Source organism: Lutra lutra, chromosome 2, assembly GCF_902655055.1.
Source record: "Lutra lutra chromosome 2, mLutLut1.2, whole genome shotgun sequence".
NCBI classification, from domain to species: domain Eukaryota; kingdom Metazoa; phylum Chordata; class Mammalia; order Carnivora; family Mustelidae; genus Lutra; species Lutra lutra.
Genome location: NC_062279.1, coordinates 150,370,227 through 150,390,853, shown reverse-complemented (window position 1 = coordinate 150,390,853; position 20,627 = coordinate 150,370,227). Strand labels below are relative to the sequence as shown.

At 36.7% G+C, this 20,627-nt stretch overlaps 1 protein-coding gene across 3 annotated transcripts in view; it reads left to right on the top strand.

Annotated features, from left to right (window-relative positions):
* RAB28 (RAB28, member RAS oncogene family) overlaps nt 1-20,627 on the top strand; it is a 105,776-nt gene that overhangs the window by 75,031 nt on the left and 10,118 nt on the right. For all 3 annotated transcript variants that reach the window (XM_047718896.1, XM_047718895.1, XM_047718894.1), the window contains exon 5: nt 16,489-16,592. In XM_047718896.1, coding sequence (XP_047574852.1) covers nt 16,489-16,592 — 104 coding nt within the window. The remainder of the gene's footprint in view (nt 1-16,488; nt 16,593-20,627) is intronic.

The following is a 20,627-nucleotide window of genomic DNA, read 5'->3' as shown; positions in this document are numbered from 1 at the left end:
CAGGACATCTCCATGGAGATCCTCTAGGAATTTCTGAAGACTGTATCCACCGTGTACTGCCTCTGCATGTGCAGCACTCTGGCTCTTCTCCTGAATGTCGTTACCTGCCCAGCTTTGCATAGAGACCAGCAGTGGCTCAGGCTTGGGCTATCTGTCCTCCTCTGGGTCCTGCTTTTCACTCCCTGCTCCTTTGTGTGCTGGTATTGCCATATGTGTAAGGCTTCCTGGAGCAACAGTTCATTCAGTTTCTTTGTTTTCTTCATTTTCTTCATTCAGGATGTTTTTTGTCCTCCGGGCAATAGGCATTCCAGGTTCGGGGTTCAGTGGCTGGATCTCCGTTCTAATGGTGCTGAAGGCCAACACGGCTGTAGCTGTGTTCATTCTGCTGCTTACCCTGTTCTTCACTAGCATCACTCTTCTGGGAATTGGGTTGCTCAGGCAGAGCCACTCTTTGCACTGCCACATAGATGCCAGCTTTCAGAGGCCCGGCAAGAATTTGCATCCTGTGTCTTCAATTTGGTGGTGCAAACTGGAGCTGCCAGTGCAGCTCCGGGGGCTCAAAAATGCCTTCCAGGGCGCCTGGGTGGCTCAGTTGGTTGGGCGACTGCTTTCGGCTCAGGTCATGATCCTGGAGTCCCGGGATCGAGCCCCGCATCGGGCTCCCAGCTCCATGGGGAGTCTGCTTCTCTCTCTGACCTTCTCCTCGCTCATACTCTTTCTCACTGTCTCTCTCTCAAATAAATAAAATATTTAAAAAAAAAAAATGCCTTCCAGGTCTCGTGATCCCTGACTGGGATGCCCTGGCTCTGTTATTGGAGGGAGCTGACTTAGCCCCCATCCCTGAGGTCTCTGGGACTTGGCGAGACATCACCACTTGATGTCTCCTCTCTAGTGCCCCCAGTCCCGCAGCCATGACTGCTGAACCTGACTTAGGGTCTGGAGAGCCCACTGTGACCAGTCACTACTTCCCCACTAGCCCCCCAGTTAGGCCACACTACTGCCTCCTCTTATGCACTCCAGTTCAGCTTCCCTCAGCTGTGCCACATCAATTGCTTTGGTTATTTAAATAAAAAGGAAGTAGAACTGGAACTCAAAATAAATAAATAAATAAAGGCCAACATGTAGGTGGACCTGTAGTTTCAAACCCAGTGTTGTTTAAGGATCAACTGTATATTATTTTAGACACCATTGATGCTTTGTATTTCTTTTTTATTTTCTTTTCTTCCTTCCTTCTTTTTCTTTCTTCTCTTTCTTTCAGATTTTTATTTAATTATTTGACAGAGAGACAGCGAGAAAGGGAACACGAGCAGGGGGAATGGGAGAGGGAGAAGGAGGCTTCTTGCCAAGCAGGGAGCCCGATGCAAGGCTTGATCCCAGGACCCTGGAACATTGACTGACCCACACAGGTGCCCCTACGCTTTGTATTTCTTTCAAGAGCTTAAAAAAAATTTTGTTTTTATTCAACACACTTTGTGAGTGTCTGTTATGTGCTTTTTTGTGCTTACCTGCTTTTGTTTTTAGCTGCATGTAACAACCAAATAAGCGTGGCTTAAATATTGAGCTTATTACATCAGTGTACTTGATTTCATAAAATCCCAATTTCTGTGTCTCTAAAGCATCATGAAACATTTAAAAAGAAAATCCTAACCTGAGGGGAATATTTAGAACAAATTTGGCAAATGTCCTTATTAGAGAAAGTGCTTATACACATTGATAAGGTGAAATACATAAAACACAGTAGAAAATAGGAAAGGAAGGAAGGGACATTTGATAAATATAAAAACTAATATACAGGAAAAATGTTAAACTTCACTGAGGTTTTAAAATTTAAACTAGAAAGTAGTTTCTTTGATGATACCTTTTTCTTTATCTGTGGGACACTGATTTTCAGGCAGTTCTCTTTTTTAAGAAGGTTCATTTAAGAATCTACAGAGTCAAAGTCAAGTTCTGGTCGTTTTTTATTTTGTGGCATTAGCAATTCTTCTAATACAGTATGATTTACTATGTCATCAGAGAAAGACAGCATTAGAGAGTGTGCATGGCAAGGTAAAATTAAACACATGCTCACAATCAAATTAATGTATTTCATCTGTCTTCAACTAATAACAATCTGTCATGTTATCTATCTGAGTAGGGGCATAAACAGTTTATTTTGTGTTTGGAGTAACTTCCTGGAGGTAGTTAATGTGACAAGTAGTTTGTTTGAATTGAGTATAACCAGATCAACACTCTAGATGTTTCCTTGAAACCCTAAAAAGTACTGCGAAAATCTGTACAAGCGCTGTATTTGTATTTTGCTTTTACTTCTTCAAGTTAGCGACATATTTTACAGTCATTTCACAGAGAAGATTTTGTTTCTGCCATGAACTGAGGAGCAAAATATCCTTTTAATGCTTTCTTTCCGTTGATAGGGGATAAACATTTATAATGATTAGCATCATACAGCACTTTCCCTTTTTGTAAAAATGTACAATAGTACATTCTGATTTTGATGAAAAAGTCATATTAATTACAGAACATGTTTTTATAGCATGTAAAAAAATGAATATTTCAGAAAGTAGAAATATCGTAAAGTCTCAGGCAAAAAAAAATGATACTATTGCAATGTTTTTCAGATTTTAAAAATCTTAAGATTTTTCATCACTTAGTCTGATCAGTAGGTCAGATTATTACACATTTGACATCCCTAGTTTTTAAACTATTTATTACATTTGTACTATAACTTTGAAGACTGTTTTGTTGATTTTATCAGTAATCCTATAGGTAGATGCAGTGGGGCTCCTGAATAAGGATACCTGAATGCCAGTAAACAAATAAGACTTAAGGAAGTTGTCATATACTTGTGGCTAATTAGTATTAGTGTATGTTTTAGATGTCAAAATATATACATATTTTAAGCACACGTAGATCAAATTTAGTGCATTATTAAGGGTATTTTACTTGTCATATTTGGGCTAATCCTGATGGATCATTTTTAAACATTATGTAATTTCACAATTTGTACAGCTGCAAGTACTTTGTAAAGAACTTGAAGTGTTAAGGCAAAGAGTATCTTAGTAATGCTGATGGGCTCAGTTTTACGATTTATTATTATTAATGAATAGTTTTAAGGTACTAATAAGTTATAACCAGGTATAAATAGTTCACTTTTTTATAATGATGAGCATTTAAAGTTTTTATGTCTTTATTCTTTTAGCTAAGACTCTCAGTAAAAGTTAGAGTGTTAAGTGATCATCCCCAAAGAGGGTGTTCATTCTTCTTGGTAAGACACTAGGTGGATTTGGAATTAGGTGGCTCTGTTCTTTTTTTTTGTTTCTTTCGTTTTTTTTTTTTGTTTTTTTTTTTAGGTGGCTCTGTTTTAATTCTGATGCTATTGATGACTAACATTGGGACTTGAGGTAATTCACTCCAAGCCTTGTTTTTTTCAGAGGCGAATTAGATGAATGCTTTACCTATTTTCCAGGAGTGTTACGAGGTCCCAAAGTATTTGCACATTTTGAAAGAGTTTAGATTGCTTCCCAAGTGTCCTGGAATGGTTTCTGTTTTTGCCCTTTCCCATCTTTCTTCTTCATAGTAGTCAAAGTAGTTTTATTGAAATGCAAGATCACATTGTGCCATTGGTTACAACTCTGTAAGGGCTTCGCATTGGTGAATTTGGGTTATATCCTCATGTTATTCCTGCTGCATGCCACTACTCTTACTCATTGTGCTTCTTGGTTTTTCTCAGTTGTACTCGGTCATTTTCCTCTGTTAGGTTTGTCCCCAGCTGTTGCAGCAACTGAAACATTTTTCTCCTTCAGTCTCCTCTTAGCCTGGTTGGCTTGTCCTTTTAGATCTCAGATCAAAGAGGTCTTCCATAGCTACCATATAAAATTGGCATAATTACTATCTTGGTTCCTATCACTCCCCATCTGCCCTCCCCCCCAAATTCAGATTATGAAAATTGTTTCATTGCCTTGTATATTTATGTGTTTACTTGTTTACCCTTGTTACTGTGAGATTAAGGCTAGTGTATTTTGTTCTTTATTGCTTTTACTTAGCACAGTACTTGACACATAATAGGTGTTTATATTTATTAAATAAATGAATCTTAAGGTATTGTTTTACCTCTTTCAAGGAAGTATATGATTTTTTTTTTTTTGTAACCTGTGATTTTTGTGACTACACAGTTAATCTGAGTCATCTTTAGGTTGATTAATGTGTAGGACTGTAACAACTTTTGGGAGGAAAAGGAATCAGCTGCATGTGTGTAAAACTTGCTGTCTTTTATTTTTAAAATTATATAGATAATGGGGATATGAATAAAACTAGTTATTCAAGATGGCTGAACAGAAAAAATGCCATATCCATGAAATCTGTAGGAGTATACCCCCCCTTTTTTTTGTTATCATTTGTAATATTCTTTTGAATGGTCTGAGTTTAGAAACAAGGAGTTGTTATTGTATAGTGAATGGAAGGGCTTTGAATTCAATAAGGGAAGGTTGAAGGATTTTTAATATATGTTACTCACAAGGATTTCTTTTTCATGCTGATGTTTTTGCTCAGGTGAGCTGGAATAGCTAAGGTAAGATGGGTGAAAAGTTCAGCTGTGGTGCAGTTGGTTGAGTGTCCAACTCTTGGTTTTGGCTCAGGTCATGATCTTACAGCTGTGAGTTTGGGGTCTGTATTGCTTTGTGCTCAGCATGGAGTTGGCTTCATATTCTCCTTTCCCTCCTATACCTCTCTCTCTCTCAAATAAATAAAATGTTAAAAAAAAAAAAGTGGAGCTCTGCAGATGTTACCTGTATGCATAGGAATTCCTTAGCACCCAATATAAGACCCTGATGCCTCAGCCCTGCTGAATTCACCAGCTCTTCGAAGCAGGTTCTTCCAGATGCTTTTGCACATTTTCCTTGGTTAAAGAGTATACATCCTCTCTACCCCAAGGTTGTCTGACTGGTTTTTTCCTCATCTTTCAGTAGTTAGCTGAAGCATCATCTCTGTGAGACCTTTCCTGTCCCTTTAAGCAGTTCTAGAAATTTCCTTTCTCTGTTCTCCTGTTGTACCTTATCTTATATAGAACACTGTTGCTCTCTTGGTCTTAGAATTCCACTGTATACCTTTCTACATGTGTTTCTCTTAGCCTTCCTAGCACCTAGCACTTAGGTGGTGCTGGTAAATAACTCATGAATAAACGAATGGTTAGACAAACCACACTAACACTAGCTAATACTTACTGAGTATGTGGTTTTTACATATTTATTTTATCTATCATAGTAACATTATGAGGTAGGAACTGCCCCCCCCCTTTTATAAATGAGAAAACTAAGATAAAGAGAGAATGATTTGTTCAAAATTTCACAAGTGGTAATAAAACAGGAAACCAAACCCAGGCAGTCTGGCTCTGAAGATTGCATTTTTACTTACCATGTCTTACTTCCTCTTCACATAAATAGGTATTCACATAAATTAGTGAATTATTGAAGAACCATAGTTTTTTTTTTCTTTATTTGCCTTATTATAAATGATTGAGAAGTACAGAAAAGTTATTTCTTATATGAGATTAATTCTCATATGTAATCTGTCATCACTTTATATCAATAAAATAGTAACAATGTTAATCTGTTGGGCTATGAATAAATTTTTTATAATAACTCTTTATGATGATATTTGATATGATGTGAATTTTATTAGAATCCTTCTTATTAAACATCATTTATTGTTACTCATAAAATCTGTCTCTGGGCCTTTATATAGGCCACTTTATCCTGGAAGTTATCCAGTGAATAAATTTTGAAACCATCACATCAATTTATAGAGTTAGTGTTCCATTAGAATTAGCACGGCCAAATGAAGGATGAAAGTGACAACTTTAGATTCAGAATTCTGATTTGTTGCTTCTAAATCAAAGCTATGAACCTCAATAAAATCAAAACAAAATAAGATACATGATACTAAAATATTTATGGGTGAAGTTATGTATAATATGTTTGAGTTTCTTAAAACAATCTGAGAGTGGGGATATGAATAAAACAAGATTGGTCATGACTTGATAATTGTTAAAGAATCTTTCCTTGTATCTTCCAACAAAATGTAGTGACAAAGAATGCATTTTTGTTTTCATACAATTTTCCATGTATTACTTGAGCCATTGAATGGCAGAAGAAAGGACATTTCTCCAATATTTCATGTATTATTTTTTTTCCCTAGTAAGTAAAAAATGCAAAAGAGTCTTCTCAATCTGTGATTATTGTAAATTTGTGACTATTTGAATATTGACATAACCACAATCAAAGAGAAAATTATAATGCTTAGATTTTTGTTGTCTGGCTGATTGTAACTTTCAGTTATCATTAGTTAATAACTCAAGACTCAGTGTATACTCAGGAAGAGGTTCATTATTAACAAGAATGATGTAGACCAGGGGTCCTTGGCTGGCCCAGTCAGTAGAACCTCTGACTCTTGATCTCAGGGTCGTGGGTTCAGTCCCCCTGCTGGGGGTAGAGGTGGCATTAAAAAAGATAAAATCCTCAAAAAAAAAGAAGTAAAAGAAAATCTTTGGGTGCCTGGGTGGCTCAGTGGGTTAGGCCTCTGCCTTCAGCCCAGGTTGTGATCTCAGGGTCCTGGGATCAAGTCCCGCATCACACTCTCTGCTCATCAGGGATCCTGCTTCTCCCCCATCTCTCTCTGCCTACTTGTGATCTCTCTATGTCAAATAAATAAATAAATAATCTAAATAAATAAAAAAATCTAAAAAAAAAGATTAAAAAAAAAGAATGATGTAGACCTATATTTTATGTTAGTTAGGTAATCTGTATTAGTTAAGGTAATGCTAGATGAAGAGACAATTCCTAAAGTTTCACCATCTTAGTACAATAGAAATTTATTTCTTGTTTATGTAAAGACCAAAACCAGGTAATGCTTATCACTAGTGGCTTATCCCCCTTTCAGATACAAACTCCTTAGATCTTTATGGAACTGCCATTTTCAACAGATGGCTTCATGGGTTACCATGAAGCAGGAGAATAAGGACTACCACACCTAGAAGGTTTATTTATTCATTTTTAATTTTCAAAATTTTTATTTCTTATTTTTTTAAAGATTTTATTTATTTATTTGACAGACAGAGATCACAACTAGGCAGAGAGGCACGCAGAGAGAGAGAGGGGGAAGCAGGCTCCCTGCTGAGCAGAGAGCCCGATGTGGGGCTCAATCCCAGGACCCTGAGATCATGACCTGAGCCGAAGGCAGAGGCTTAACCCACTGAACCACCTGGGTGCCCCTATTTATTCATTTTAAAAATGAACTTTAATTAATTAATTTAAATTTTATTTATTTTACTTATTTGAATAAATTTTATTTGTTTGTTTGTTTGTTTGAAAGCACAGAGGGAGAGTGAGGGAGAAGTAGACTCCCTGTTGAGCAGGGAGTTCATGCGGGGCTCAATCCGAGGATTGATCCTTTATCGGAGGACCCTGAGATCATGACCTGAGCCAAAGGCAGATGCTTAATCGACGAAGCTACCCAGGCACCCACACCTGGAAGGTCTATATGGGTCAGGCCTAGTAGTGATGCGTGTCACTTCTTCATTACATTGATCAGAAGTTAGTGTTATGGCTATACCAAACCGCAAGCCAAGCTGAGAAATGCACTGCAGGTTGATGAACAGCTATCAGCTCTCACTGTCTTATCAATTGTTTATCTGTTTTACTCTTCTTTATGTTAAGAACAGGGAAGGATCTTAGATTTTACCTTACTTGCAAGCTAACAAGTTATCCTACTGCCACTGTGGCCACTGGCAAAAGGCCTGAGATCCTGGGTCAGAGATAAAGGACTTTGTTACTCATACCACAGCAAGCAGGCAAGGTCAGCCCTGTTTGCACTGGTTCTCCTTGTTCCTAAGTTCCAGTAGGGCAGTGTGAGAGGGCCTACATAGATGATATGCATGCAGTGATTTTTATCACTGCCAAGGAACCCTGAACTTAGGAAACCTGAATCCTTTATGATGGGTTACAAGTAAACCTCAGAACTTTGCTCTGGAGGAGGGTACCATCTTTATTATACCAGACAGTGGACAGACTTAAGCTTTATCCATGAGGAAGGCACTATCTCTAGGCTGCTTGATGTAAAAACATCTTTGAAAGGATAGTCTAAAATAAAAGCTGTCATTTAAAAATTTTACTTTTCCAGGGGGCGCCTGGGTGGCTCAGTGGGTTAAAGCCTCTGCCTTCGGCTCAGGTCATGATCCCAGGGTCCTGGGATCGAGCCCCACATCGGGTTCTCTGCTCAGCAGGGAGCCTGCTTTCTCCTCTCTCTCTGCCTGCCTCTCTGCCTACTTGTGATCTCTGTCTGTCAAATAAATAAATAAAATCTAAAAAAAATTTTTTTTTTACTTTTCCCAATTTTAATTTTTAAAAATTGGTGTAACAAGGGCACCCTGGTGGCTTAGTTGGTTGAGCATTTGACTCTTGATTTTGGCTCAGGTTATGATCTCAGGGTCGTGGGATTGAGGGTGTTGGGCTGCACTACGGAGTCTGCTTGAGATTCTCTTTCTCTCCCTCTGCCCCTACCCTTGCTTGTCCACCTGCTTATGAAATAAATAAATATAACTCTTTCAAAAAATTATGTACCAAATTTTAGTGTATTTTTGTCATTTATGTACCAATATCTATAATGTTTATAAAATAGGACTTTTATTAAATACACAATTTTGTACTCTACTTTTAAATTTAACATCCTATACTCTTGTTTATTTCACTTAAAGAGTCTTTTTTCTTCACCTTTATTAGGATATAATTAATGTATAACATGGTATAAACTTAAGGTATACAACATGTTATTTGATACACTTACATACTGCATAAATGATTATCACCATGGCATTAGCTGACACCTCCATCACCTCACATAATTACCATTTTATTTTTAGTGGTGGTAACATTTGAGATTTGCTTTCTTAACAGCTTAATGCTGTATATTAGAATCCCAGAACTTACTCATCTTTTAACTGGAAATTTGTACCCTTTGACCAACATCTTCCCATTTCCCCAAGCCCTTAGCTGCTGGTAACCACCATTTTGCTATTTTTCTGAGGTCAGCTTTTTTAGATTCCACATATAAGTTATATCATGTAGTATTTGTCTTTCTCTGTCTTATTTCACTTAGCATAATGCCCATAGGTTTCATCCATGCTTTTGCAGATGGTAAGATTCTCTTCTTTCTCATGGCTGAATAATATTCCATTGTGTATGTGTATGTATGTGTGTGTGTATATATATATATATATTTATACCACATCCTTTTTTTTTTAGTTGGCGGGTTGGGGGAGGACAGAGGTTGAAGGAGAGAAAGAATCTTAAGCAGGCTCCACATCCAGCCTGGATCCCGACATGGGACTTGATATCACAACTGTGAGATCATGATTTGAGCTGAAATCAAGAGCTGGATGCTTAACTAACTCAGCCATCCTGGCGAGTGAACATGGGAATGCAGATATCCTTCAAGATCCTATTTTCATTCCCTTTGGTTATATACCCAGAAGTGGGATTTTTTTTGCGGAACCTCCATACTCTTTTCCATACTCCATGCTACTTTACATTTCTACCAACAATGCATAAGGGTTCCCTTTTCTACATTCTCACCAGCACTTGTCGTCTCTTGTCTCTTTGATGATAGCTATTCTGGCAGATGTGGTGTATCTCATTGTGATTTTAATTTTTATTTCCCGGATGTTTAGTGATGTTGAGTATCTTTTTGGGTACCTGTTAGCCATTTGTGTGTCTTCTTTGGAAAAATATCTATCCAGTTTCTCTGCCCGTTTTATAATTGGAATGTTTGTTTTTTCACTATTGAGTTGTATGAATTCTTCATATATTTTTGGATATTAATTCCTTACCAGATGTATGACTTGCAAATATTTTCTCCCATTCTGTAGGTTGCCTTTTCATTTTGTTTGATGGTTTCCTTTGCTGTGGAGAAGTTTAATTTGATGTTGTCCCATTTGTTTATGTTTTATTTTGTTGTCTTTACTTTTTGTGTCAAACCCAAAGAATCATTACCAAAACTTCAGTTAATAGTCTTTATAAAGACTGTGATTTTTAATGGCCAAGAGAGTATATTGCATTATGTGGTTGTGTCATAATTTAACTCTGTGTCTCTTTTGGGACATTAATCTTTCTTCTGATATTTTTTGTGCTACAAATAACTGTGTGGTGAAGATCTTAATTTATAATTGTTACTTTTCTACACCCCTGATTTTTTCTTCAAGATAAACTCTTCCAAGTTGTGTTATGTGGTTATGGAGTATAAATGTTTTAAAGTTCAGCACAGATTTCCAAGTTGCTTTTCAAAAAACTAGTAGTACCATCCTTCATCAACTGTGGGTGTTCTCATGTTGTTTTGGGGTTTTGTTTTTGTTTTTTGTTTTGTTTTGTTTTTACTTTTGCCATTTGAAAGGTAGACCTCAGTTCTCTGTTTTTTCTTTCACTTGCTTTTCTTTGCATACTGATTGAACAATGCTTTCACAGGTTTATGTGAAACATTCTTAAAAAGGCCTTTAAGGTAGCCTAACATTCTGTCAAACATTATTATTAGTTACCTGACTGAGAAAATACCACTTCTCACTGGATTGTTAGTATTCCATGAAACCCTGACATATGCTTTTGTTGGTGTCTCTTTCTTGCTGTAAGTCTAAATTATAAAATATGAAATATTGTAAATTGTATTTTAAAAATACATTAAAAATTGTACAGGTTGTTCTTTCTAATAGCTTTCTAAGTTTTGTCAAAATTAAGGTTGCTAACCAAAATTAGGCTTCTCATACGACTTCTATTTCATGTGAATTTAGGAACACGACAGATAGTATCTTAACAATGTTTTTTCCCCTTTTCCATTTTAATATACAGGTCAGGATGAATGAGCCAAGTAACTTTTTTTTTTTTTTTTGCATAGTTGGTTTTGACAATAAAAAATTTGGATTTTTCTTGTCTGTCTAATGTAGACTTAGAATTTTTTCATCTTTGTGCTTTTTGTCCTCGCTTATCTTCACTACACAAGAAAGCCTAGGACATTGATATCATTGGTTTATCTTTTGCATTCTTATCCTATACAGCTCTGACCTCCTATTTGTAGACCCTAGTTTTGATACTTTTTTAGTTTCTGAGATGCTTCCACATCAATAAAATTCCTTTATTTTTAATATCTTTCTTGAACAAAAGTTTTAAACTTCTACCATATAATGTACGTACGTACTTGTCTTTTCTGTTGGAATAGTCTATCTCCTGTGAGGATGATGCTGTCTGAAGCTCTTTTTTTTTTCTCTTAGATATTATTATTATTATTATTATTATTTATTTATTTATTTATTTATTTATTTATTTATTTTGCGTAAACTCTACCCCAACTTGGGGCTTGAACTCAGGGCCCTACAATCAAGAGTCACATGGTCTCAGGGTCTACCAGCTAAGCCAGCCAAGCACCCCTCCTGAAGCTTTTTCAAATGTTAATTTTCCCCTATTGTATCTACCTTATCAGTCAGGCCTGAAGGTGGGATAGGTGACCTTGTTCCATGTTTCTCTTTCCAGACCATTCTCCTTGTTTTCCCTGAAAACCCTTAGATTTGAATAATCATTTGAGCCAAATGATTATACCTCTGTCCATCTAGCTACTTTTATTTGTTGGCTTATCAGCCAACCCCTGCCTGAACTCTGTGAATTTCTCAGAGATTTCTCCTGGGTCACAGTCACTCCATTACTGTTGCTGTCACCATTCCTGGTAACTCCAGTGCCCACACACAGTGTCCTTGCTCTCTCACGTTCCTTGAGTCCTTTACCTCTAGTCATCTTGTTCCCGACCTACACTAACATACTTAAGACCTAGTTCGTATCAGTTTCTGCACCCTCTCTGTAATATCGATATTAATTTCATGTATCCCAGACTATCCATTATCTCCTGTCTTTACAGCTCAGCTGCTTTTGTAACTCAACTCCAGCAATTTTTAGACTCACACAAAACTTTAACATCAGTTACCAATTATATCTTAACAATTTTCAATTTCCTGAACCCTTCCTTACTCAACTTAGATTTCATGCTCCATCAGTATAATCACTTCCTTGCATTTACTATCTTCAAGTTACCTTCCCTTTTTCTCAGTGTTGTACATGGTACAGTTTCTCTGCTTAATTACTTAAGTAATTTCTCCGCTTGAATGCAAGCATTGATCTACTCAACACCTCTACTGATGCAGCTGAGTGTAGTTAGAACAAAACCTGTAACATACTGTGTCTCCTTTTAAATCCAGGTTAACGGTCTTTAAGTGATTTCTCTCAATTCCTCTCATCCCATGTCAAATCCGTTAGCATTTCGTATTTACTTTTTATTCCAAAAATCTATTGAGGATCTGCCCTACTTTTTAGATCTCTACTGCTACTAAGTAAAATATTGTCCAGACTATCATCATCTTTTTCATAGATTTTAGATTTTTTTTCCCTAAAAATGGAGGGAATTTTATAGCCTCACATAACTGAAAAATCCAATAACTATTTTATCTTCAGCTGTGGTGTGATCCAGGGACTCAAAAAATGCCATTAACTAGAGACAACTACTGCTAACACTTTTGTGCATATCCTGCCAATATCAAAGCAACTGAAGGACAGAGACATTCTGTTGCACATACATGCAGTTTCTTCTACCTCAAGCATACTACAACTCTGCTTAAACATGTGCTTAATAATTTCAAAAGAAAACTACTTTATAGATCATTCGTTTGGCTAACAAATACTTAAGGGCCTATTTTTTATATTTTACACGGGTAAAATCCTTCCTTTCTTCACTTTTAAGATCATCCTGGAAATTATTATCCAGCGACAATACATACATATGGTAACACTCTCATATATGTGATAACATTCTATCATATATGTGAAAACACTCACTGCTTTGATTTAATTTCCTTTATGTCCTTCAGTGAACCACACCATCTGCAGCCCAGTTTCTTTTGGCTCTGCTTTCTTCCCTGATTTTTTTTCCTTAAGATTTTTACAGTAGCTTCCTCAGTGGCTTCTCTGCTTTACATTTGACTCTCTGTAGTTTATTCTCAGCAAAGCAACCCAAATTAACCTTTTAAAATGCCAGATTACATTTTTTTGTTTGTTTGTTTTGTTTTGTTTTCTTCACAATCCCCCAGTAACTTCCCATCTCTTTTACAGTGGCCCATGCACCCTGTGTGATCTGGTTCCTGGCTTTTTAAACATTTCCACTGTTTCCCTTTTTTTGCTAACTCATTTCAGCCACCGTGGCTGGCCTCCTGTTTTTCTCTTACTACTAAGCGTAATCTCCCTATAGGGTCTTTGCACTTACAGTTGTCTCTGATTATGTATTTTTCCTGTGAGTCTGTTGCCTTTATCAAACTGTAAGCTACTTGTATCTGTAGCACTCGGGACAGGGCCTGGCCAAATAGGCAGTCAAGTATTTGCTAACCAAGTGAATGAATGATCTATAAAGTAGTTATCCTTTGAAATTATTAAGCACATGTTTAAGAGAGTTGTAGTATGCTTGAGGTAGAAGAAATTGCATGTATGTGCAACATTAATGCCTCTGTCCTTCAGTTGCTTTGATATTGGCAGGATATGCACAAAAGTGTTATCAGTAGTTGTCTCTAGTTAATGGCATTTTACATTTTACATTTCATTTTCATAGTTTTTCTGAATATTTGGGTAATGAATATGTATTACAATCAGGAAATTTTTATTACATTTTCAAAAACAAAATATGAGAACTAGAAAGATGCTGTGGTTCACTGAAGGACATAAAGGCAATTAAAGCAGTGAGTGTTATCACATATATGATAGAATGTTATCACATATATAAGAGTGTTACCACATGTATGTATTGTCACTGGATAATAATTTTAAGGATGATCTTAAAGGTGAAGAAAGATTTTCCAGTGTCTCACTATAACTTTATCTTCAGAATATACATTTCTGGATCATTTAGAATTAAGAATTCTAGTAACTGAGTCCTCTTAAAACATTGCCCACTAAATTTTAACAGAGCAGAGGAAAACTTTGTGGTGCAGTTCTGGGAGGGCCTATTTTCTATCTGCTGTCTCCTTTGTCAGACTCAATTATAACTGTTCCAATTGCTGATGATCTCTTATGTCCTAAAGTATGGATGTGGCTTTTTTAGGACCAGGATTGTATCTTTTCCATCTTTGGGTTCTTACTACCTAACCTAGTTGTTGGTATATAATAGGTACTTAATAAGTGTTTGATGGATAAATGTTGTTGTTGTTTTCAATTGATCAGTGATAGTACTAGTTTCTCATGGGTATCTTTTTTCTTTTTTTTTTTTTTTTAAGGTTTATTTATTTATTTTAGAGAGATAGAGTGTGAACTGGCAGAGGGAGAGGGAGAAAATCTCAAGCAGACTCCCTGCTGAGCTTGGAGCCTGCCTTGGGGCTTGATCTCATGATCCTAAGATTATGACCTGAGCTGAAACCAAGAGTTGGACACTCAGCTGACTGAGCCACCCAGGTGCCCCATCATGGTTATCTTTATTAGGGAAAACCTTTTGCTTGGGTAATAAATTCCCCAGTGCTATAGATAAGTGAATGTGGTAGTTAGGTTGTTGGTGGGCAGGAGGAAAGAGGAAAAACAAGAAAGAAAAAATGGAACAATGATAGACTATTCCATTCAAAAAGATGAATACATACATATATCAAATGACAAACTATATGTTTGTTTTTATTTTTAATTGGACAGTGATTTCATTGGTTAATTTTCTTAGTGACATGACTTGTTCTTACTCATGTTGAATTAGGAAAGCATTTTAGCCTCAATATTACGATAAACTAGATGTATAAATGTCAGTGCTAATAGCTTAGTATTTTATTTTAGTCTTCTACAAATTGATGCCTATGGCATCTGGATATTTTTTGGCTTGTTCTCATAAATAAGGTCTCAGTGATGTTTAAGGAACAGCAACTTGTGGCCAGAAAAGAAAAAAGCTCCATATTATCCAAGCTAAGCAATATAAATGAGACTCAGAAATCCCCTACTAGATCAAAGATCTCCTAGAGAAAGATCTCTTGAGCCTGCAAACTAAAGACCTTCAATATAATTTTAAATAAAGCCTTTTATGTAGTATGAGAACATTTTTTAGTTGATAATCAATTGCCACTATTATGTAGGCTTAGTAGATTTACAAATTTGCAAGTTTTTACAAGTCAGTTGGGTCCCTTCCTCAGGAAATCAGTTCAAGTTTTTTTTTCCTATATTGACTCAAAGAGCCTAGTTGTCCTTAAATCCTGCAAATATATTTGCCTTATAATTTGACGGCATTGAGTCAACACCCTTATAGGGTCTGTAGTGTTGTAAAAGAGAAACTGTCCAATAAAGGATCACATTTGAAAAAATAGACTGTGCTGGATAGAACTGGTATTGGCCATGAGTACCGTGCTTTGCTTTAAAGCACTTATACCTATTCAAGGAAATATTCCCTTACTGAGTGCTTTCAAAATGTATACTTTAGGTTTGGAAAGCAACTGAGATGTATCTTTGTGAAATTAAACCATGGTTTCAAATAAAGTAAGCATGCAACAAAATATTGCTACCTTTTGGCATAAAAGTAATTCTGTATTTGTGTTAACATTAAGGTTTATAGAGATTGCAGAACTATTGTAATTATTAAAGCAATTAAATTGTTTCAAACTAAATATGCTTGGGTAAGTGCATCTTTCAGTTACAGTTGACCCTTGAACAACATGGAGGTTTGGGGTGCCAATTCCCTGCATAGTCAAATCCATGTATAACTTTGGCTCCCTGAAACATAACCACAAACAGCCTACTATTGCCTGGAAGATTTACTGATAGCATAATCAGTCAATTAACACATGTTTTGTTTGCTATGTGTATTATATACTATATTCTTACAATAAAATAAGGCAGAGAAAAGAATGCTATTAAGAAAATCACAAGGAAGAGAAAATACTTTTACAGTACTGTACCGTAAAAATCCACATCTAAGTTCAAACCCACGATGTTCAAGTGTCAACCATAATCATTATGTTTAAACATGTTATGCTAAGTAGATCTTTTTTGGGGTCTCATCAATGTGCCTGAAGCTGTAGGTAATAAGAATGATAGCTTTCATTTTTCAAGCACTTTTCTTGTGCTGGTCATTGTGCATCATCCATGCATTCACTCTCAAATAACTCTACACATGGTAGGGGTGTGTGTGTCTGTGTATATACACACACACACACAATATATATATATTATATATACACACACACACATAATATATATTACATGTATATATATACATGGTTAGTCTCAGTTTTTAGCTTTATAGACTCAAGCATAAAAAGGTTAAAGAAATTGCTCATGGTGACACAGCTAGTGTCTAAGCTGGGAAATAATTTTGGAAAGTAAGTCAAATTTAAACATGTTAACAATGTATTGTTTGACTATGATACTGAGTTTTATTCTCTGTTTTTGTTCACTTTTCTAGTTGATTTGGAACATATGCGAACAGTAAAACCTGAAAAACACTTACGGTTTTGCCAGGAAAATGGTTTTAGTAGCCACTTTGTCTCAGCAAAGACAGGAGATTCTGTAAGTAAAATAATGAATATTGAATATTGTGAGCGATCTTTTGTTTAGTAATAGTATTCACAGGAAGTACACTTCCTAGGCTTAACTTTTGGAATAAATTAATTTCTATTGAAGACATAAAATAGAAAAAATGTTTATTCTGTTTATATTACATTTATAATTCATTTAACCTAAGTTTATGATTATTTTAGGGAATTTAAAAGTATGAGAGAAAAAGAACATGTATCAAAAAAAAAAAAAAAAAAAAAGAACGTAGAAATCACCCACTATCTCAGCATCCGGAGATTACCATTCACAACCTCATATGGTTCCTTACAGTTTTCTGATGCTCACAAATGCTCGTGCTGTTGCTGTTGCTGCTAGTGAGTCGCATTCACTGAATGCTTGCTTTGTGACTTGCGCTGTGCTTCTCCCATTATGTCTGTGCTATAGAGGAGTCCTAGACAGTTTATGTCAGGGGGGTCCAGCGTACACAGCTAATGAGTGGTGGGGATAGGATTTGTAAACCTAAGTAGTGACCGTCCAGGGTTATTAACTGCACTAAAAATTTATTTAAGAAATTAAGATCATAAATATAGAAATAACTTGATGTTTTAATTTTTTATTTAATATATTTGTGAGCAGAAAATTTGACCATGTCATTTGATACTATTAAAGAGATTTAATAATCCATTAGATTTAAGTAGATTTAATAATCCATCCTACTGCCAACATTATATTAGTGCCATTTCACTGTGGTGTTTTTTTAACATCCAGGATTTTTTTGTTTACTCTTAAATCTATGTTATTTTGGTAGGCCAAAAAAAAAGAAAAAAAGAAAAAGAAAAGGTACCTTGGTGCTTGAATTTCTTTGATTGCTATCAAGGTTGAACTTTTAAAAATTTCATTACCTATTTATTTTCTGATTATTTTCAGAACTTTCCTTCAAGATAATGCAAACATGGGCATATACCCACACATGCTATTCAAAATGTATAAAATCAGTATTCCTTGATAAATACATGGATCGGGCTTCTACCCTCACTTATCTTCCTAGGGATCTTCTGTCATTTTTGAATTATTTTATTTTATTTAATATTTATTATTATTTTTGAGAGGGAGAGAGTGAGTGAACATGTGAGTGGGCAGGAAGGGGTAGAGGGAGAGGGAGAATCTTAAGCAGGCTCCATGCCCAGTGTGGAGCCTGATGCGGGGCTCAGTCTCACAATCCTGAGATCATGACCTGAGCTGAAATCAAGGGTTGGAAGCTTAACCCACTGAGCTACCTAAGTGCCCCTAGAATTATTTCAACTTCCAGTAATTTAGCTTGTGTTTAACCACTCCATATTTTTTGTGTACTTATGTTGAGCCATTCTTAAAAGTCCTTGTTATTTTCCTTTGAAATGCAACTTTGAAATGGTTTATTCTTGTGGAATCACTTTGAGACTTTAGTCATCTCCATCTTCAGCTTATTTTCCTCATCACCTGGGGGGTTGAGCTCCTGATTGTACTTTCTCTGATACTACCTTTGTTGTAATTCTTAAAGTGATTCCAGTATCTTTGTCCTCCACCCCACCTCAGCCACTCACTCCCAGGCTTTGTCATTACAGATCACAACATCTCAATGTCAGACATCCTAATCACTGACCACCCTCCTGTCTTTCCAGCTCATACCCCTGAATGCCCTAGTCCAGACAATCTGCAGTCCTGGCAGGACCTGCTAGATGCAGATCTTAACATCTTTTTAATGTCCCCAACCTCCTTTCATGTCCTCATTTTCCTGTTTTCCTAACTTAAATCTCTTGGCCAATCAAAATCATTGCCATATGTAGGGGCGCCTTGGTGGCTCAGTGGGTTAAGCCTCTGCCTTTGGCTCAGGTCATGATCTCCGGGTCCAGGGATCGAGCCCTGCATCAGGCTCTCTGCTCAGCAGGGAGCCTGCTTCCCCCTCTCTCTCTGCCTGCCTCTCTGCCTACTTGTGATCTCTCTCTCTCTGTCAAGTAAATAAATCAAATCTTAAAAAAAAAATCATTGCCATATGTATACCCTCAATTCCCTTTCCTCACTTTGACTTTCTCAGATTCACTTGTCTAAACCTTAACTCTGGTTTAAACCAAGCTCCTGCTGTTTTGTGGCAGCACCCAGGTATTTGAACATGATCAGAGAGAAACAGAGGCATGCTGGAGGTTTCACTTAAAATTCACAATCACTAGCCTGAAGGGGGGCCTTAATGCTGCTCAGTGATTATACCCCATGTCCATAGGCCCTCATCACTCCCTCTCACCTTGATGACTGTTTTCATAACTTCTCTTCTCTCTTCAGATCTTCAACATTTCCTCATCCATTCTCTGAGCTGATGACCTTGTTTTCTATTCTATAGAAGTCTGAAGTCAACAGAAGATAACTGCATAGTCTTGCCACCACATTTACTCCCATTCTCCTTGCTCCCTGTCTCTGTTCCCATATCTTCTGTCTTCTGTCTGGTTACTGAAGGACAAACCGTCCATGCTCCTGGTTAGGGCCCACTCCTCCATTGTGCCTTAGTCCCATTTCTCTTGGCCTAGGAATGGACATTGATTGCTCAGCAATTCTCTCTCCATCCTGTATCATCACTTTTTTTTTTTTTTTTTTGTCTACTGGATTATTCTATCATCACAGAAAATGCTATGACTTACCTAATTTTAAAAACAAGAAATCCCACAATTTTCTCTAGCTGTTGCCTTCTTTCTTTCCCCTAGTTCCAGTGGAATGTGTTTTGAAAGAGTTGTCTCCAGTTTTCTCTTTGTAGTTTCTCTTGAATAGTTTCACCTGGACTTTTTCACCCAGTATTTCACCCATACTACTGTTGTTATAATCACCAACGACCTCATTTTTGCTAAATGCAGTGGTCAGTTCTTAGTCCTCATTTACTTAGTTGAGGCATATAAAATAGTCAGTCACTCTTTCTTCTTTGAAATACTGTCCTCACTTACCTTCCAGGATACTACACCCCCTGGTTTACTCTTACCTCACTAGCTACTCTCTCATTTCCTTTTGCTGATTCCCTCTCACTCCATCTTCTGAATATTGGAGTGCCTTAGGGCTCAGTCTTTGGTACCTTTCTCTAAACTTACTCCCCAGTGACCTCATTTAGCCTCAGGGCTTTGACCAGACCTCTTCCCTGAACTCCAGCCTGCCCAGCACCTCCACTTACATGCCTAATAAGCAGCCCTAGTCTTATCCAGATTCAGAACTGAACTCTTGATAGTCTCTCCTGAAATCTCCCATAGTCTTCCCCAGTTCAATAAATGGCAGATCTTCTGCTAATTGCTAAGGTGGAGAAAATTTTAGAATCCTTCTTGACTTCTCTCTTTCTTTCATACCCCATATTTGTCTATTGCTAAGTCCTGTTGGTTCTTCTTTCATGATATATCCAGAATCTGGTGACTCTTTCTAATCCTCTCTACTGCTACCACTTTGGTTCAAGCCTCCATCATCTCTTACATTAGCGTCCTTGCTGGCTCCTCTTTTTGTACCCTTTATCTTCTGTAGTGAGAATATTCAATATAAGAATCAGATTGACCCTATTAAAATAGAAGTCACATCAAGCCACCTTCCCAGGGCTTCCATTTAACTCAGAGTAAAAGTCAAAGTACTTCCATAGCCTACCAGATCTTATGTGATATGTGTACTCCCTTAATCTCTTTGCTTATTTTCCTTCAAATCCCCCAATTTCTCTCCATTCCATCATGCTAGCTTTCTCATTTTTCTTGAATGTTGACCATGAGTGAACTATCATATATAATCCCTTTTAGGATGTAAATGGCATAAGCCTTTTGGAGGTATGTATCTTTTATTTTAGAAATCAAAATTAGTTGCAATAAATATTCAATAAGCATGAGATAAGTAGGGGTAAGAATATGAAAAGACACTTATGAAACAAAGACAAGCATAACATTACAGTCAGTGTCTGGGTTGGAGTCCTGGGAATCCTAGTGAGCTCAGGATAAGCTAAGTATGTATGAAAGGCTGTTTATAGAAAAGTACTTTTGATTTCTGTTTAAGGATAACACAGTA